We start from the raw sequence: 18,265 nt of genomic DNA on the forward strand, positions 1-18,265 counted from the left end.
AATATATTCATCTCTGAAAATCAGGACAGATCCGATTTTCAAAGTAGATGAAAGGCATAGTGAGTCACAAGTGTAAGACAACAGATTGTTCACGTGTAAAATGAGATTAGTAATCCCACTTTACTCCCCTTGGGCCCAGTCAGGATAAGATAATATCACGTGCCCAGAGACAATATGTTCTTGACAGATATCAATTGCATTCTTCATCCCTAATCTTCAGCTTAACTGTCTTAGGGTTGGTTTCTGAACATTCTTTTTTTTTTTTTTTTTTATAGGTAATCAAGAAGTTTTATTCATAGAAGTTTCTGAACATTCTTAGAACACAAGTAGTGAATTGGAAAGAAAACTGCACAACCCCCTCCCTTCAGAAAAATATATCACTCTTCAAAATAACGCCCTCAAGTTCTCATCACATAAAATTATTAGGCAATCTATAATTCAAATCCCAGTGCCATGATTTTATTTTTGAGAAAAAAAATAACAAAGAGATGAGAAGCACAAACTTGATAAGAAGTTATTTATACCCGCTGTTCAGCCTCAGTTCCATCATATGCACAAAGAGGTCAATGCAACGGTGATGTGCAAGCTGCGAAGCATATATGCCCACTAACTCCTCATGCTGCTTTGAAAAAAGAAACATTGCATACCTGAAACCAGAAAAGACAATGATATAAATGAGAAACAAAGTAAAATTGTCTATTACCACAAACATAATAATCCTTCATAAACCACTTATGCACATGGTCAAATTGCGTGCATTTTTATCAATCAAAGAGAAAAAAACCAGAAGAAACTTCGATGCATTTTGTTACCAGTAGTCATAAGCCTGCAAAATATCCTACTATACGAGCTCATTTGTTTTCCTGCTAAGAATCTAGTTACTGGTTATCTGCTCCCTAGTTACAGCATCATGCTTATAGGATTCATCAAGTTATATTGGTCCTTGGTATATGTATGTTAATGTAACACAACTTCAAGCTACTTACATGTGTAGAATGAGATCACCAACATTCATTATTTTTTCTCTGAAAGTATCCTTCATTTCGTCGGCAAGTAAATGTCTAAGTACAAGCACTAGGTGTGCACCAAATCGAATCATTTGGGGATCTCCATGAGGCCTGACAGGAACCACATTACCCATCGGTCAATCAACTTATTCTGAACAGATTCAAATATTCTAGGAAAGTTTACAAGGACATATTTGTTCCCAGACAGACAGAACAATAAATATAGCAAATCAATGACTCAAACCAGAAAATTCACTCAGCGAACCACCAAAAGAAAGAGAACAAAAATAGATCAATTTCAGTATCAAAAAGTTATGATGAGCTATAGAAGAATTTGCTTTCAAACACTTTACCTTCCTTTAACCATCATTTTATGGACTTTCAGTAGGTAGGAATGAAAAGAGACCATATCATTATCATCAGTATGTAGCCATACAAGAGGTCACCAAAAGTAGGAAGGTTCATATTAATAGATAGGTTGGTTAGAACAACAGAAAGGACATTACACAATTAATTTGTGCACACCAAAAAAATAAAATTACAAATTACAAAATTTTAACAGGGAGTTACACTTTTTCTCTCCGTACACATGCGAAATCGTTAATGCTGTTCAGGTAATGGCATAAGTTTTTTGTGGTGTTTAGTGTTCGTTGTCTTTTGTTAGTCATCTGGATGGTTGTGATGGAGTCATGCAGAGATGCTATTATTGATCACAAGACTTTTGCGTTTAAGAGGGAAAACGCGATGTGGTGGAGAATCACAAAGAAGTCACCGAGTGTTGAAATTTATCTCTATCGATCATGAAGCTCTGGTGTGGTTGGCTTCAATGGTGAGGGAATGTGTGGCTTCAATGGCCTCCTCAAAGTTTCTCAAAACTCGTAGAAAAGGGAACCAAGTGCTTGTGGTGTAGAGGGGTCAAAATTATCATGGCAGGTTCTTTTCTCTATCAAAGTTTGGTCACAAGAAGAAGCGAGGCCTGATTGTGGTGCCGGAAGGATGGAAGGGGGAGGGCTGGAGGAATTTCAGCGACACCTTGAAGCAGCTTTCTTCGTCCTCTGGTGTGTGCGAGGAAAACAGAATCAGAGGAGATACGGGAAGGTTGGAACAAACAGGGATGTCGAAGGAGGTTAGAAGAGGTGCTCCACAGGTGCCCCCACCATCGTCGATGGTGCATCAAGCAGCTCCTCGGTCTTACATTGAGGTACTCCTAGGGTAGAAGGCGCTACCTCGAGCTGCGAAGCTTGCAAAGAAGGCAGGTCTGCCAGGTACAAACGATCTTTCCATTTTGGCTGAGGCGCAGAGTTGCGAGGGGGGTTGGCAGGGACGTGGGAGGTCAGAAAGAGGGATGGTCGTTGCAAACGTTGGCTGAAATGGAGAATCAAGTGGGTTGTTTGTGGGATAATATTACTTGGCTTAAACGGTGCATTAAGGGGAAAGGGGTTATGCGGATGGGCCTAGGCTTGGGCCGGGGTTTAGGGACGGGGGGTATAAGGTTGTTTGATCACACTGCGCCGAGTCAGGTTTTAGGCCCAAAAAGGGTCTGGATGGTGAACAATCAGGTCTCGGCCGATATTTTGGTCTCGAGTCTTAGCAACTCCCCCACGACACCGAAAAGTGTCCTACCGGACCTAGCCCCGACACAGAAATTTCCGCCAGTCACCGGCGACCATCTTGGTGCGTCAACACAGTCACATCGACAGGAGGATATCGAGGTTGAGGATATCGAGGGTGGGGTTGTTTTTTACGGGGAGATCAGGGAGCTCTCAACGCAGCCCAGCTTCCTGATGGCAGAGGTACCCACACGGAGCTTGTCCCATGGTTGGGTGACCAGCTCCTTTCGGGTGGAAAGGTTGTGGATGATTTGGGGAGCACAACAGAGGTGCTGTTTGGGGAGTCATAGTCGGCCTGCTCTTCAGGGAATGTGATGTCAATTGGCTTATAGAGGGCATTGTTATAGGCGGCGGAGATACAGGGGTTGTGCAGTCAAATGGTTTTTCAAATGGTGGTTTGTGAGAAAGGGGGCGATAAAAACGAGCTGGGTAGTCCTACCCCACTATGTGCTATTCCACAAGTTCCCAAATCTTCGGATTGGGTGCTAAAAAAGGTGGCGGAGTTACAGGGGTATGTGAAGATTTCTTGTGAAGGCTTTGAAGAGCAATTTAAGGCCCTTTTAGCTGCTATAGAAGCAAGTAGACCAACGGTGCTGACACCAGCAGCCAAAAAAGACAGAGAGTTGAAAAGATTGATTTGTTCTATTAATTATGATAACAAGGAGAGTAGTAGTGGGAGGGAAAGGTTGAAGAGGCGGAGGAGTTGTTTATCTTATGAAGCCTAGAATTTTATATAGTAATAAGGATGTTAACAAGCGACTTCGCATTAGATCTCTCCTTCGTAGTTGGAAAGCTGATATTGTTTGTCTTCAAGAGATTAAGTTGTGCTATGTTGACAAAAATATTATTTGATTTTTTTTTTTTCTTCTTCTTCTTTTTCCTCTCTTCGATGCTAAGAATGGTGGTTAGTTAGGTGCTGTGTGTTTTACGCTGACGGTAGTTTAGATGGGATTTGCAAGGGAGCTTGTGATTGAATCAAGGCTCTTCACAGTGGTGAGAGAAGGTGGACTGATTTGTATATTTGAGAGAGTTAGAAGGTTCAAGCAGGAGCTGTTACTGGGGCTGGGCACTGCAAAATGGCTTGGAAGAGCTCTGGAGGATTGCGCGATAAGCGAAAGGAGGGACTTTTATACGTCAATAAGGGAGGGCCACCGGAGTGTCATAGCTTAGCGATGCTTGAATAACTGGGGTAGATTCTTGGAAGTGGCAGTGTACGGTGAAGGGAATCGCAGAAGTTGTATTATTATTCCTGAAGGTGAGGGGGCTAGGGGTTGGAGAAGAATGAAGGAGGTATTAGTGGAGGCTACCCTGGTGGACAGAAAAAACATAGGGTTTGAGGGTGGTTTACAGCAGTAGCCATGGAGAGAAACTGAGGGTTCGAAGTCGTACAAAGATGCTCTTTTTCCGGCAGGAAGTCACAGTGGCCTGAGAACTGGGGCTGGCGGGGGAGGTACGGGCTGGGAAGGTACTGGTAGGGGGCACTTTGAGGGCGACGTGCAGCGAGCCCTTCATGTTTTCTCTCGGGAGCGTGATTATGGCAAAGACGTGTACTGCATGGTGAAGGAGGTGCAGAGCAGTTGAGGTATCTGCAGAGGGAGATGGATAAAGTGGTAAGGAGTGTCGGGGTGTTTTAGGAAAATAATGAAACGGTGCGTGCAGGGGGGGAAACGGTGAGTTTAAGGGGTCTCTAGTCATGCATAAAGGATTGGGCCACCAGGCCCGTTACTCAGATGGTTTCGGGCTGGGCTTCCAGGCCCGCAACTCTTCTGATGAGTTTAGAAATAGCTATAAGGGCCGTTCTGAGTACTAGGGTTTTAAGCCCAATAAGCCCAACAAGTGGAGGGTTCTGGCTAGAGAAGTGTTGAGGCCTTCACTGTCGCAGATTTTGCCGCAACGCCACCGGAGGGTGGTGGACGTGCCGGAAACTTTGTGGTGGCCTCGTCGGTGACTGGGCTGGTACTCTAGGGGAAGCCGATAGAGCTGGTGGAGTCTCATCCATCACAACCGAGATGCGGGGGTGGAGACGACGGGTCGGGGAATGGACAGAAAACGCCGACGAAGCATGGGGATGACGTTGAGGGTCCAGCAAGGCCTTCCGAGATGCTCAATGGAGTTGAAGAGAACTTGGGGAACGGGCAGAACCAGTCGACGAGGTGTGAGGATGGAGATATAGTTCCGGTGAGGCCTCTGGAGCTGCTGTGTGACTCCACTGTTGGGCAGAATATTCTTCCTCGGGGGAGTGGGTTGTTGGGGTGTGAGGGTGTCGAGGACTCAGCCAGTGATGAAATCTTCCTCTCAGACGAAGAGAACTTGGGAGGGGAAGTGGGTTTTGTTCTCGGGGATGAGGTTTTGGAGGAACAGTTTGAGATGAGAACTCAGAATCCTATCCCTCTGAATTGTTTGTTTCCAGATCAGTCTAGTGTATCAGATTGGGTTTTTAACACAGTAAAGGATATACAGGACTTGGTGGGTTTGAAATGTGAGGGATATGAGGAGCAATTCATGGCACTACTCACTGCCATTGAAGTTGGGCACCAACAACAAAGAAAAGTTGGCTCTCTAAGAGACAACGTGAACTTAGGAGGCTAACTTGGTCCATGAACTCGGAAGGTAGTTCTAGTAGGGATAGGTCTAAGGGAAAGGGACTGGCCTATCCCAAATAAAACCAAAAATTGTCTCATGGAATGTCCGTGGTCTAAATGAGGCCAGTAAACGTCTTCAAATAAGAAACTTACTGCGAGGGTGGAAGGCGGACATTGTTTGTTTACAGGAGACGAAGCTGAAAATAATTAATACTACAATGGTAAGAAGTATATGGAGCTGCGTTCATGTAGATTGGGTATATTTGGCAGCTGATGGGGCCTCAGGAGATGTGTTGGTGATGTGGAACCAAAGGGTGGTAGAGGAAAGGGAGGAGTTTATAGGGTTATTTACGGTAGCATGCTCTTTCAGGAGTGTGTCAAATGACTTTTCGTGGGCCTTTGCAGGTGTGTATGGTCCTAATACAGACACTGATTGTAGCTTATTGTGGGATGAACTAGTTGGAGTTCACAACGTGTGGGATCTGCCATGGTGCATTGGGGGTGATTTCAATGTAGTCAGATTTCCCAATGAAAGCTATGGTAATAGAAGAATGCGTCCAGCAATGTCAAATTTCTCAGAATGCATTTTTGAGTTGAATTTAGTGGATCTACCAATGGCGGGGGGTACATGCACGTGGGCGAATAATCAGACGTGGTCTCGATTAGACAGATTCCTAATTTCCCCAGAGTGGGAAATTCATTATCCGGAGGTTTGGCAAAAGAGATTGCCTCGTTTGTGTTCAGACCATTGGCCTATTATATTGGATTGTGGGGGGATTCAAAGAAGACGTCGGTATTTCAAGTTCGAGAACATGTGGCTGAAATCAGAAGGTTTTGTGGATAGGGTCAAATTGTGGTGGTCATCTTATCAGATACAGGGTACCCCTAGCTTCATGTTTGCGGGTAAATTAAAAGCTTTAAAACAAGATTTGAAGCTTTGGAATTTACAGTCATTTGACAACATTGGGGAGCACAAGGATAGTAAGATAAAGGAAATCCATGAGTTAGAAAGGTTACAAGAGTCTAGGACCTTATCACAGGAGGAACTAGCTCAAAAGTTAGTACTGGCTGCAGATCTTGAAAGGATCATTCTACTAGAAGAGATTTCGTGGTGGCAAAAGTCTAGAGCATTATGGTTGAAGGAAGGAGACCGAAGCACCAAGTTTTTTCACATGGTCGCCAACTCACACAGGAGATCCAATAATATTGAGATGCTGAAAATTGATGGGGCTATCAGTAAGGATGAGCAGGTGATTAATAATCATGTAATTGTTTTTATGAACAGCTACTAACTGAGCAAGAGGTTTGGCCACCTAAGCCTGATGGTTTGATCTTTGACTCTATTGGGCCCATGGATGGTAACTGTTTGGAAAGGCCTTTTGAGGAAGTAGAGGTGTTTGGTGTAGTAAGGAAAATGGCTAAAGACAAGGCTTCGGGTCCCAATGGGTTTTCTATGGGTTTTTTTCAAACATGCTGGGACGTTTTGAAGGAAGATCTCATGAAGATGTTCCAGGAATTCCACTCGGTCGGTAAATTCGAGAAAAGTCTAAATGCCACTTTTCTTGCATTGATACCAAAGAAGGTTGGGGTTGCGAAGATTAGGGAGTTTCGACCTATTAGTCTAGTAAATGGGGTATATAAGATTCTTTCTAAGGTACTGGCAAATCGCCTTAGTGAGGTAGTGGGATAGATAATCTCAAAACCACAAAATGCTTTTGTAAAAGATAGACAGGTCTTAGATGTGGTTCTCATTGCAGATGAATGTCTGGATAGTAGACTGAAAGATGGTAGTGCAGGGATCATTTGTAAGCTGGACATGGAGAAAGCATATGATCATGTTAACTAGGAGGTGTGGTTTTGGGGAGAAACGGCGATCTTGGATCCGTTAGTGTATATCTACAATGAAATTTTCAGTCCTAATAAATGGTAGTCCAACAAGTTATTTCAATAGCTCACGAGGTCTAAGACAAGGAGATCCGCTGTCCACTTTACTCTTTGTTATTGTGATGGAGGCTTTGAGTAGGATGACGACGACCTTGGTCACCAATGGGCGTGTGACTGGTTACTCGATCAGATCCTCGGGAGGGGGAGTTATTAATATTTCTCATTTACTGTTTGCAGATGATACTCTTATATTTTGTGAGGCAGACAATAATCAGGTGCGAGTATTGAAGGCTCTCTTACTGTGTTTTGAAGCGGTCTCGGGGTTGAAAGTGAACTTAGACAAGTCAAAAATGGTGCCTATTGGAGGTGTCCAGCATATCAGACAGCTGGCTAACACTCTGGGGTGTGAGATTGCCTCACTCCCTATGACATATCTTGGTCTTCCATTGGGGGCTGCCTCGAGAGCAGTTTCTGTATGGGATACAATCATTGAGAAAGCAGAGCGTCGTTTAGCAGGCTAGAAGAGAATATACTTGTCTAAAGGTAGTAGGATTACCCTGATAAAGAGTACATTATCTAATTTACCAACCTATTTCTTGTCCTTGTTCCCCCATTCCAGCAAGTGTGGCGCTACGTATTGAGAAATTACAGTGGGATTTCTTGTGGGGTGGAATTGGTGAGGAATTTAAATTCCACCTAGTCAGGTGGGAGAAGCTTTGTTGTCCTCTCCCTAGTGGTGGTTTAGGCATTCAAAATCTGAGAATTTTTAATCGGGCGTTGCTTGATAAATGGTTGTGGAGATACCATAAAGAACCAGAAGCTCTATGGAAGATGGTGATTGAGAACAAATATGGTGGTTTATGGGGGAATGGTGTACCAGTGAAGTGAGAGGGGCATATGGAGTGGAGTTGTGGAAACATATAAGAATAGGATGGGAGGTCTTCTCTCGTCACTCACGATTATGCTTAGGAGATGGGGCTAGGATCAAATTATGGTATGATGCTTGGCGTGATAATGGTGCTCTAAAGGATCTATTTCTTGATCTCTTCAGGTTTGCTAATGATACAGAGGTCTCAGTGGCGGATGTCATGGTGTTAGTAGGGGAACATATCCAGTGGAACATCAATTTTAGCCGGGCGGCAAATGATTGGGAAGTGGACAGCTTTGCAGCCTTTTTCAGACTTTTGTATTCTCTAAAACCGAATAACCAACATGCCGACTCATTATGGTGGATACCTTCGGGTGGTGCGTTCTCGGTTCGCTCGTTCTATAAATCCCTTTCACATGAGCTCCCTATTCAGTTTCCTTGGAAAAGAATTTGGAGACACAAGGCGCCTCTCAAAGCAGCTTTTTTTGTGTGGGCAGCTTCCTTGGATAAGATCCTCACAACGGATAATTTAAGGAAACGAGGGGTGATCATCGCAGATTGGTGTTGCATGTGTAGGAATGGGGGTGAATCTGTGGATCATCTTCTACTACACTGTGAAGTAGCTCGAGGGTTATGGAATGAGGTATTTAGAAGACTAGACTTGGGTTGGGTAATGCCCGGGTCAGTAATGGCGGTTTTGGCTAGCTAGACAGATCTAAGAGGAAATAGGCAGATCAAGGCTATTTGGAAGATAATTTCTATTTGCATCATGTGGAGTGTATGGCAGGAACATAATGAACGGACGTTCGAGGACAGAGAGATCGATGGAGGAACTTATTGCTTTCTTTTTTAGAACCCTTTGTACTTGGGCCTCTTCCGTTAATTTTAATGGACAAGATTTCCATGACTTCCTTGTATCTAATGTCCCTACGTAGCTAGGGCATCCGTTGTATTACACATGGCTTTGCCTATTCTTTTATTAATACACTTTGATTACTTATCAAAAAAAATATTATTTGAAGCCTATGGGGATGTTCTTGTGTGGGGTGGAGTTATTTAGCTTTTTTGGGCACTTTAGGAGGGGTGATGTTGATGCGGGATACAAGAGTGGTGGAGTTAGTAGAGGACTGTATTGTGAATTATTCAGTGGCTGGGTCTTTCAAGAATATTGAGGATGGGTGGAGGTGGGATCGTGCAGGTGTGTATGGTCCTAATGCAATTCGAGAAAGGAGCTCTTTGTGGGAGGAACTAGCAGGTATGCACTTTGGGTTGTGTGCGGGGGCTTTAATGTTGTACGTTTCCCATGCGAGAGGGAGGGGGCTACTTATTTGACAAGGTCAATGAAAGACTTCTCGGAGCTGATTTTGGATTTTAATTTGATTGACCTTCCTTTGATTGGCGGGGTTTTTCACGTGGTCGAATAGTAGAGGGGGGTCAAGGTTTGACAGATTTCTAGTTTGTACTTCTTGGGAGACACATTATCCGGACCTAAGCAAAAGAGATTATGCTCTGATCATTTTCTCATCTTATTAGATTGTGGGGGCATTCATGGAGGTAGACATTACTTCAAATTTGAGAATATGTGGTTACAAACGGTTGGTTTTGTAGAGAGGGTGAGTGATTGGTGGGCTTCCTATTCCTTTCATGGTACCACCATTTTTATTATGGCTCGTAAACTCAAAGCCCTTAAGCTGGACCTAAAGAAGTGGAACATTGAGATTTTTAGACACGGAGATGAGCAAAAAAGTTTTCTTTGGAATGGGTTGCATTCTCTAGAAGTTGGGGAGGTCACCAAGAAGTCCTCGTTGAGAAAGATTGAGGTGGTGTCCGAGTTAGAAAATGTTTTGTTGATGGAAGAAATTTCTTGGAGACAAATCAACGATAACATGGTTGAAGGAGGGAGACAAATGTACTAAGTTCTTCCACAAAATGGCAAATTCTCACAGGCGCAATAATGTGATTGAGGTGATCCACTCAGGTAACACGGTGCACCAATCCCCGAAGGTTATACAAGACCGTATCGTGAATTATTATGAAGATCTTCTCAAAGAGACTGCAGTGTGGCGTCCTAAACTGGATGGGCTGTTTTTTTATTAGCTAGATGTTAGTGCAGCAAGCTGGTTGGAGAGACCATTTGAGGAAGCCGAAGTGCAGCAGGTGGTAAGTTGTATGTGCCAAGATAAAGCCCCCGGGTCCGGATGGATTTTCTTTGGCCTTCTTTCTAGAGTGTTGAGACATAGTGAAGGATGACGTGATGCGGGTTTTTCATGAGTTCCCTCTTTGTCACAAGTTCAAGAAGTCCCTTAATGCTACTTTCATTGTCCTTACCCCGAAGATAGAGAGGGCCATTGCGTTGAAATATTTCCGTCCTATTAGTTTGGTAGGTGGGATTTATAAAATCATTTCAAAGGTGTTAGTAAATCGTATGAGCTTGGTGATAAAAAAATTATCTCAAAACACTTTTGTAAGGGGTAGGCAAATTTTGGATTCAATTTTAATAGCAAATGAGTGTTTGGACAGCCGGTTGAGGGATGGCATTCTGGGAGTCCTTTGCAAGTTGGATATGGAAAAGGCCTACGACCACATGTGCTGGGATTTTTTGCTATATATGTTGAGAAGATGTGGCTTCGAGGATAGGTGGTGTGGATGGATCAAACATTATGTTTCGACCACTCGGTTTTCTATTTTAGTTAATGGCCAACCTTGTGGATTTTTTCTGAGTTCGAGGAGTTTGAGACAAGGGGACCCGTTATCTCATTTCCTCTTTGTTGTAGTAATGGAGGCCCTGAGTCGCATGGTGGAGATTGCTGTTAGGGGAGGTTTTCTTGCTGATTTTTCAGTGGGTAACGTTAATAATGAGGCTTTATCCATCTCCCATTTATTATTTGCGAATGATAATCTTATTTTTTGTGATGCTGAAAGCAGATAGATTCAAGCCTTAAGGGAAGTTCTATTGTGTTTTGAAACTGTTTCGGGACTTAAGGTGAACTTGGGCAAGTCAGAATTGGTCCCGGTAGGGGAGGTGGCGAATATCAACCTTCTAGCTGAGCTGTTGGGATGTAAAGTAGCTGCTCTTCCTATGAAATACCTTGGACTCTCTTTGGGAGCCTCTTTTAAAGCGAAAAATATTTGGGATGGTGCCGTGGAAAAGGTAGAGAAAAGGTTGTCAGGCTGGAAGCGGCTCTATCTTTCAAAAGGAGGGAGAGTAACTCTCATCAAAAGTACCATTTTCAATCTTTCCACGTGCTTTCTTTCCTCATTTCCTTTACCCGTGGGGGTGGCTAATCGGATTGAAAAATTATTTAAGCCTTTTTGTAGGGTGGCATGGGTGAGGAAAATAAATTATCTTGTGAATTGGCAAAAAGTGTCGAGTCCAAAGGAGTTGGGAGGTTTGGGGGTGCGTAACTTGATCACTTTTAATAAGCTCTATTAGGAAAGTGGTTGTGGAGATTCCAATTGGAAGGGACTTTGTTGTAGAGAATGGTTGTGGGTCAGAAGTATGGTTGTGATTGGGGGGGGTTGGTGCTCCAAGGAGGGTAGGGGGTATTATGGTGTGAGTCTTTGGAAATTTATTAGAAAGAAGTGGAAGGTGTTTGCAACACATCAATTTTGAGGTTGGAGAGGGCACAAGAATTAGGTTCTAGTTTGATGAATGGTGTGGTGAGAGAGCTTTATTTTCTGTTTTTCCAGGTGTTTTCAGATTGGCTGGAAATCAGCAGGCCGTTGTCTCAGATGCATTGTGTCGAGCAAATGGTACAGTGCATTGGTGGAATATGATCTTTTCTAGAAATGCACAGGATTGGGAAATTGAGGAGATAGCAGGTTTTTTCAGCTTGCTTTATTCCACGAGGATAGGAGGCAATGGGAGCGATAGAATGCTGTGGAAACCTTCAGGGAGTAAAAAATTTTCTGCTAAATCTTTCTATAGGTGCTGACAAATTATCAGCCCATTGCGTTTCCATGGAAGGGTATTTGGAGAGTTCTTGTGCCTCCCAAAGTTGCATTTTTTACTTGGACAACAACTTTAGGAAAGATTTTGACAGTTGACAATTTAAAGAAACAAGGGATGATCGTAATGGAGTGGAATTAGACGTGTAAGAACAATGGTGAATCGATTGACCACCTTTTTCTACATTGCGAGGTGGCAAGGGAGCTATGGGATGGCATATGTAGTAGAGCCGGGTTGACTTGGGTTATGCCCAAGAGTATGGTGGAGCTCCTAACATGTTGGAATAGGCATCATCATAGCCCTCAACTGGCTGCAACGTGGACGATGGCTCATTTGTGCTTATTGTGATGTATATGGATGGAAAGAAATGAGAGGTGCTTTAACAACAAGGAGAGAGCTATGGGTGAATTATGGAATTTTTTTGTACTTTCTTTGGTTCAATGGCTTTCTGCTGTAGTTTTGAAGGGGGGAATGTTCATGAGTTTTTGCTATCTTTTCAGCTTTCTAGAATGTAACTAGGTGTCTCTTTTATATACTTCCTGTGTACATGGGCTTTGTCTAGCTTTGTTCGATCAATGAAATTTCTTACTTATCAAAAAAAAAAAATTTGTGCACACCATTCTAGCAGATAGATAAAGGGACCCAACACTTGGCATTACCTGAATACATTGTGATCATCTTCTGAAGGTGCTATCCACGACCATATAAGGTCCAGCAGGCGTGGTACATCCCCTAACATCAAAATCATCTGTGAAGCATTGTGTTGTTAAAGAAAACAGCCAATGAAAGTTAATCAAAATGAGAAGAAAACCAGTCTCTTTCCTTTGAAATATTAGAATAACATAACTAAGGACCTAAAGTAATTGACAAAAATATAGAGCCATTGCTGAGCTAAGTGCTATCTTTGATATGCAAGGAGGTGAAGAAAGACACATTTCAATCATATAAAAAATCCTCTCTAATTCACTCGATAAAATCCTAATCAAAATGCCAACTTTAATTCGGAAAGGTTTGGATAGTGAGAAGAGAATTTTTGGTTTTAGATGAAAGTTTAAAATATTAATTTTTAATATTATTATTGTTTTGGGATTTTAAAAAGTTGAATTGAGATTTGAAAAAGTTGAATTGTTTATTATATTTTGTGTGGGAATTTGAAAAAGTTGTAATGATGAGATGAAATGAGATGAGATGAGAATTTTGTGTCTCATCCCACTTGCCAAACATATCCTAGTCGCTTTTAGTTACTACTTCCAAGTCACCCTCACATGAATGCATGCTTAATGAGAGAGACAACAGCATTTTTGGGGATAAATTTGAGGCTACTACCTTTTGAAATTAAAGGAAACTGATGAGGAAATAACTTAAGCAAGCAGGACGTTCCTATATATCTTTGCACTGCAATCTCATAGGGACTTGTCCAGCTACATTCAGCCGCAGATCATTTTAAGTAAATCATTCTACACATTTCTTTGGGGCGAAACCATCTAAACAATTGTACTTAGGCTATGCCTATTTCAACATCAATAAAATATCTTCTCACTTATAAAAAAAACATCTAAACAATGAAAGGTGGATTATCAGCCAGCACCTTCAACAGCCAGTGGGACAAATCCTGTCATACCCATAGTGAGTGTGTATAGGTGGTGAATGGGATCCCACATTGCTTGAGAAGAAGAAGTTCTTGCTCTTCATACTAATTCCAAAGGACTCCAATTGTACCATTGTCTAGTCCTTTTAGTATATAGGCCCAGATGTGACTTGGGCCTCCTTTAGGCCATTATAGATGCCAGAAGAAATTCAATTTCAGATTCAACGATGATCAGGCAGGGCAGGATGAAGCAAGTAACAGGGATTATCCAGCTAAATTAAACTAAATACTCTTCTTCAGAAGTACCTCAATTTGACGTTGCTGCTCTTTGCATCCTCGAGCAACACTTTCGTGCACTGTTTCCCTAATCAGAAATATATTTTTAAACCAAAAGATTAAACAGATTAAACATTACTAAAGAGAAAGGAACTCAATATTTGAATGAAAACTGCATTATACGTTGAATGAAGCTTCTGAAGAAGAGCAGAAAGTTGTCGAGGCTGCTGGTTCAGAACTTGGACTGGCCAACTTTCCGACCCATCTGGAGGCTGATGACTGCCATCGAGATTTCCAGGACTTCCATCAGCTACATCTCCAAAACGGCTCATCTGATCCACTCTCCCGGGTTGTAGACGAGCTAGTTCCAAATCCACCTGAACATCTAGACATGATTTTGCCATTGCCCAGCATGCAGACTGCATCGATATTGTGTAGAAAATTTAAAAAAAGCTTCCAGCATTGAAAGTAATCATAAAGAATGTGACAGCAAATAATTAATATGATCAGAAACCTAAAAATAATCCATGCCAACACCTCAAACACAAAGCAACAGGATACAGCAAATATCAAAAATTAAAATGTCTCACGATTTTATAGAAAGCACTAAGATTTTCAGTATGGTGAAATTTGTAGCATGAAAATCTAATCAAAGGCAGATCACCAACTTGATGACCCAAAATCAAGGATCCACATGTCCACACTATTTTGGTACACAACCATATTTAGTTGCCGATTACAGCCAAACAATTGTCTCTCTCCTAGTACCTTGACAACCCACTATTTTACATGCATAATAAGTGAACAGAAATCATCCATTCTCACTCATCAACAAATTCAATGCATACAATGAATCACTGCTTAATCATTGCTTCAAAAGCAGGAAGATTCATTGTGGTGATAAAGTTATACAATAAGCGATTAGTCAGCAAAGCTTTTCAAAATCCGCTTCAGTAGTTCTATATCAGCAAACCCAAGATATAAAACCATATAGAGTCATAGTCTAAATGATCAGCATATAACATAAACTAAACAGATATGGTCACCAATGGAGGACATTAATTTTAGTAGGAATAGTGCCAATTTTGTTCCTCTATTCAAGTTTAAATGGATAAACATGGCTTCTGCAGTCTTAAACATTTAAATTGCTTCCTTATCAAAAATACATTTGAAATGTTTCATGTAGCTTATGGAACATACCACATATTAGACAAAACCAGGCCCTTGCACACATCACATATTGATGCAAGAGAGCACTTTGACCATGAAACCAGCCTCATTAGACCTTTTCTATATGAAGTGAAGCCAAGGCAAGGCCCTTTGGGCATACCTACTTGTCAATGTAAAAAATATTATCAGGGGAAACATGCTTCTATAAAGCTTCAGCTTCCACAAAATACATTCTTTTTTTATCGGTAAACAAAATTTTATTGAGCATAAAATAGACAGAAGGCCCGAGTATACGGCACATATACAAGAGTGTTGCCTATGCATTCAACTGATGCTTATTATACAACAACAAAAGAACCAACCAGTTAGTTATCTAATGAACTAAACATATTTATAGTTGCAAGAAGGTAACAGAGCTAAATCCCTTTTTTGGTAGGTCCCAGTTCCACTTTTCATAAAGGGAAAACAGAAGATTTGGGTTCAAAGGGTACCAGCTAGGAATTTCACCTCAGTTTCAAATATTACTTCTTTGCTTTCTGTCAAACAGTAGAGGTACCCCTTGCCTCATAAACCCCAAACCTTTTTTGGGTCAAACCTTAAACCCTCCCTAAAATAGGAGAAGTAATACCATTAGGCTACACAACCATCAGTAAAACTCAAGAACCTAAAAATATAGACCATTAAATTGGAAACATAAGCAGGCTGCTGACTGTTATCAAACACAAGCATGCATCCACAGAAACATGACCCTAACAAAAGGAAGAAACTTTTTCAGTTTTGACTCAGTTTTGATTGTTAATGAATGTTTAATTAGTCGGATGAGGGAAAGTGTACCGAGAGTTCTTTGGAAGCTAGATATGGAAAAGGCGTACAACCATGTGAATCGAGATTTTCTTTTCTACATGCTCTAAAGATGTGGGTTTGGGGATAGGTGGTGTGGATGGGTTAGACATAGTGTATTGATTGCCCCGTTCTCAGTGTTAGTTAAAGGACAGCCTTGTGGTTTTTTTCAGAGTTCAAGGGGTTTAAAATAGGGAGATCTGTTATCTCATTTTCTCGTTGTTATCGTTATAGAGGCGCTGAGCCGAATGGTGGAGGCTGGGGGGGGGGGGGGGGGGGGGGGGGGTCTGGTTTTTCGGTGAGAAATGCTAATAACGAAATTATCTTAATTTCCCATTTACTCTTTGCTGATGACACTCTTATTTTTTGTGATGCTGATTGTGAGCAGATTCAAGCTTTGAGGGCTATGTTATTATGCTTTGAAGTTGTCTCGAGTCTTAAGGTGAACTTGGGCTAGTCGAAGTTCCGGTGGGGGTATGCATAATATCAACAGCTTGGCGGAACTTTTGGCGTGTAGAGTTGCTTCTCTTCCTATGAATTATCTGGGGCTTCAGTTGGGGACGTCTTTCAAGGCTAATAATATTTGGGATGGGGGCGTCTATCACAATGCTTAGCTTGTAATTAGGTTTACTTTCAGTATACTCCATGTGTACCTGGGCCATGCCTAATCACGTGGATAAATAAAAAATTTCTTACTTATCAAAAAAATATATTTGGGATGGGGTTGTAGAAAAGATTGAGAAAAGATTAGCGGGTGGGAAGCGGCTATACTTATCAAAAGGGGGTAGAATCACTTTTATTACATGCTTATCAAAAAAAAGAATCACCCTTATTACAAGTATTCTATCTGATCTCCCCACTTATTTTCTTTCATTATTCCCATTACTGGTAGGTGTGGCAAATCGTATTGAGAAGTTATTTAGAGCATTTTTATGAGATGGTATGGGAGAGGAGAAAAAATTTTCATCTTGTGAATTGGAATAGAGTTTGTTGTCCTATCATTGATGGAGGATTGGGGGTTCATAATTTGAGTAGTTTTAATAAGGCTTTGTTGGGAGAGTGGTTGTGAAGGTATCAAATGGAAGGGGAATCGATGTGGAGAAAGGTTATTGATCGAGAAAGCGGATCTCCCTGTCTCAACCCACAGGAGGAGTCAAAGAAGCCCGCTGGAGAACCATTCACCAAAATAGAGAATCGTACTATTGAGATACAAAACTCTATCCATTTCATCCATCTCTCTCCAAAACCGCATCTTGCAAGTAAATAGAGCAGAAATTTCCAGTTAACATGATCATAGGCTTTTTCCATGTCTAATTTGCAGATTAACCCAGGTTCTCGAGATTTGAGGCATCCATCCAAAACTTCATTTGCAATTAGAACGGAGTCTAGAATTTGTCTACCTTTGACAAATGCGTTTTGTGGCTTCGAAATTAACTTTTCCATCACCGTACTCAGTCGATTTGCTAGCACTTTGGAGAGAATCTTATAGACCCCTGTCACAAGGCTAATAGGACGATAATCACACACATCCACTGACCCCACCTTTTTTGGTATGAATGCTAAGAAGGTGGCATTGAGGCTTCTTTCGAAACTAGCATAATAATGGAACTCTCGAAAAACCCGCATAAGATCACCCTTGATCACCTCCCAACAGGTTTGAAAGAAGCCCATAGTAAAACCATCAAGACCTGGGGCCTTATCACCAGCCATACCACGAACAACTTTGCGTACTTCTTCTTCTTCAAAAGGCCTCACCATCCACCCTGCACACTGTTCGTCTAAGACTGAGAACGTCAACCCATCTATTAACGGTCTCCAAGATTTATGTTCGGATAGAAGATGTTCATAATACTATACCAAGTGCTCCTCAATACTTGGCTGATCCGAGAAAACTACACCATCAACCATCAAAGTATCTATAGCATTGATCCTCCGACGCGAATTAGCCACCCTATGAAAGAATTTTGTACATCTATCTCCTTCCTTAAGCCATAGAGCCCTGAATTTCTGTCTCCAAGAAGTCTCTTCCATTAGTAACACTCGTTCAAGGTCTGTAACTACTTGTCTCTTGTGAACTTTTTCAGCTTCATTAAGAATTCTTGCCTCCTCCTCACCCTCTAGGCCCTGTAACTCCTCCATAAGGGAGCGTCGCTGTGATACAATATTGCCAAACACTTGTTCATTCCATAACTTCAGATCATATTTCAGCGCTTTTAGTTTCCTTGCCAGAACGTAGCTTGGAGATCCTTGGAACTCATACGAAGACCACCATAGACTGACCCTGTCTACAAAACCGTTTAAGCCACATATTTTCAAATTTGAAATACCTTCTACCTCCTTGGATGCCTCCACAATCCAAAAGGATAGGGAAGTGGTCAGAACAAACTCTCGGTAAGCGTCTTTGAATTACATCCGGAAAGTGTGATTCCCATTCTGAAGTTAACAAAAATCTGTCAATTCTCGACCAAGGGCGATCTCGAGTATTGGACCA

The 18,265-nt window shown here is 41.8% G+C and overlaps 1 protein-coding gene across 1 annotated transcript in view; it reads right to left on the reverse strand.

The window, feature by feature from the left end:
• Positions 1–18,265, reverse strand: part of LOC121257841 (nuclear pore complex protein NUP107) — a 37,669-nt gene that overhangs the window by 9,054 nt on the left and 10,350 nt on the right. The window contains exons 11-15 of the mRNA XM_041159092.1: positions 13,948–14,183; positions 13,795–13,852; positions 12,560–12,648; positions 987–1,118; positions 525–647 (exon numbers count right to left, since the gene is read on the reverse strand). Coding sequence (XP_041015026.1) covers positions 525–647; positions 987–1,118; positions 12,560–12,648; positions 13,795–13,852; positions 13,948–14,183 — 638 coding nt within the window. The remainder of the gene's footprint in view (positions 1–524; positions 648–986; positions 1,119–12,559; positions 12,649–13,794; positions 13,853–13,947; positions 14,184–18,265) is intronic.

Source organism: Juglans microcarpa x Juglans regia, chromosome 1D, assembly GCF_004785595.1.
Source record: "Juglans microcarpa x Juglans regia isolate MS1-56 chromosome 1D, Jm3101_v1.0, whole genome shotgun sequence".
Taxonomy (NCBI): domain Eukaryota; kingdom Viridiplantae; phylum Streptophyta; class Magnoliopsida; order Fagales; family Juglandaceae; genus Juglans; species Juglans microcarpa x Juglans regia.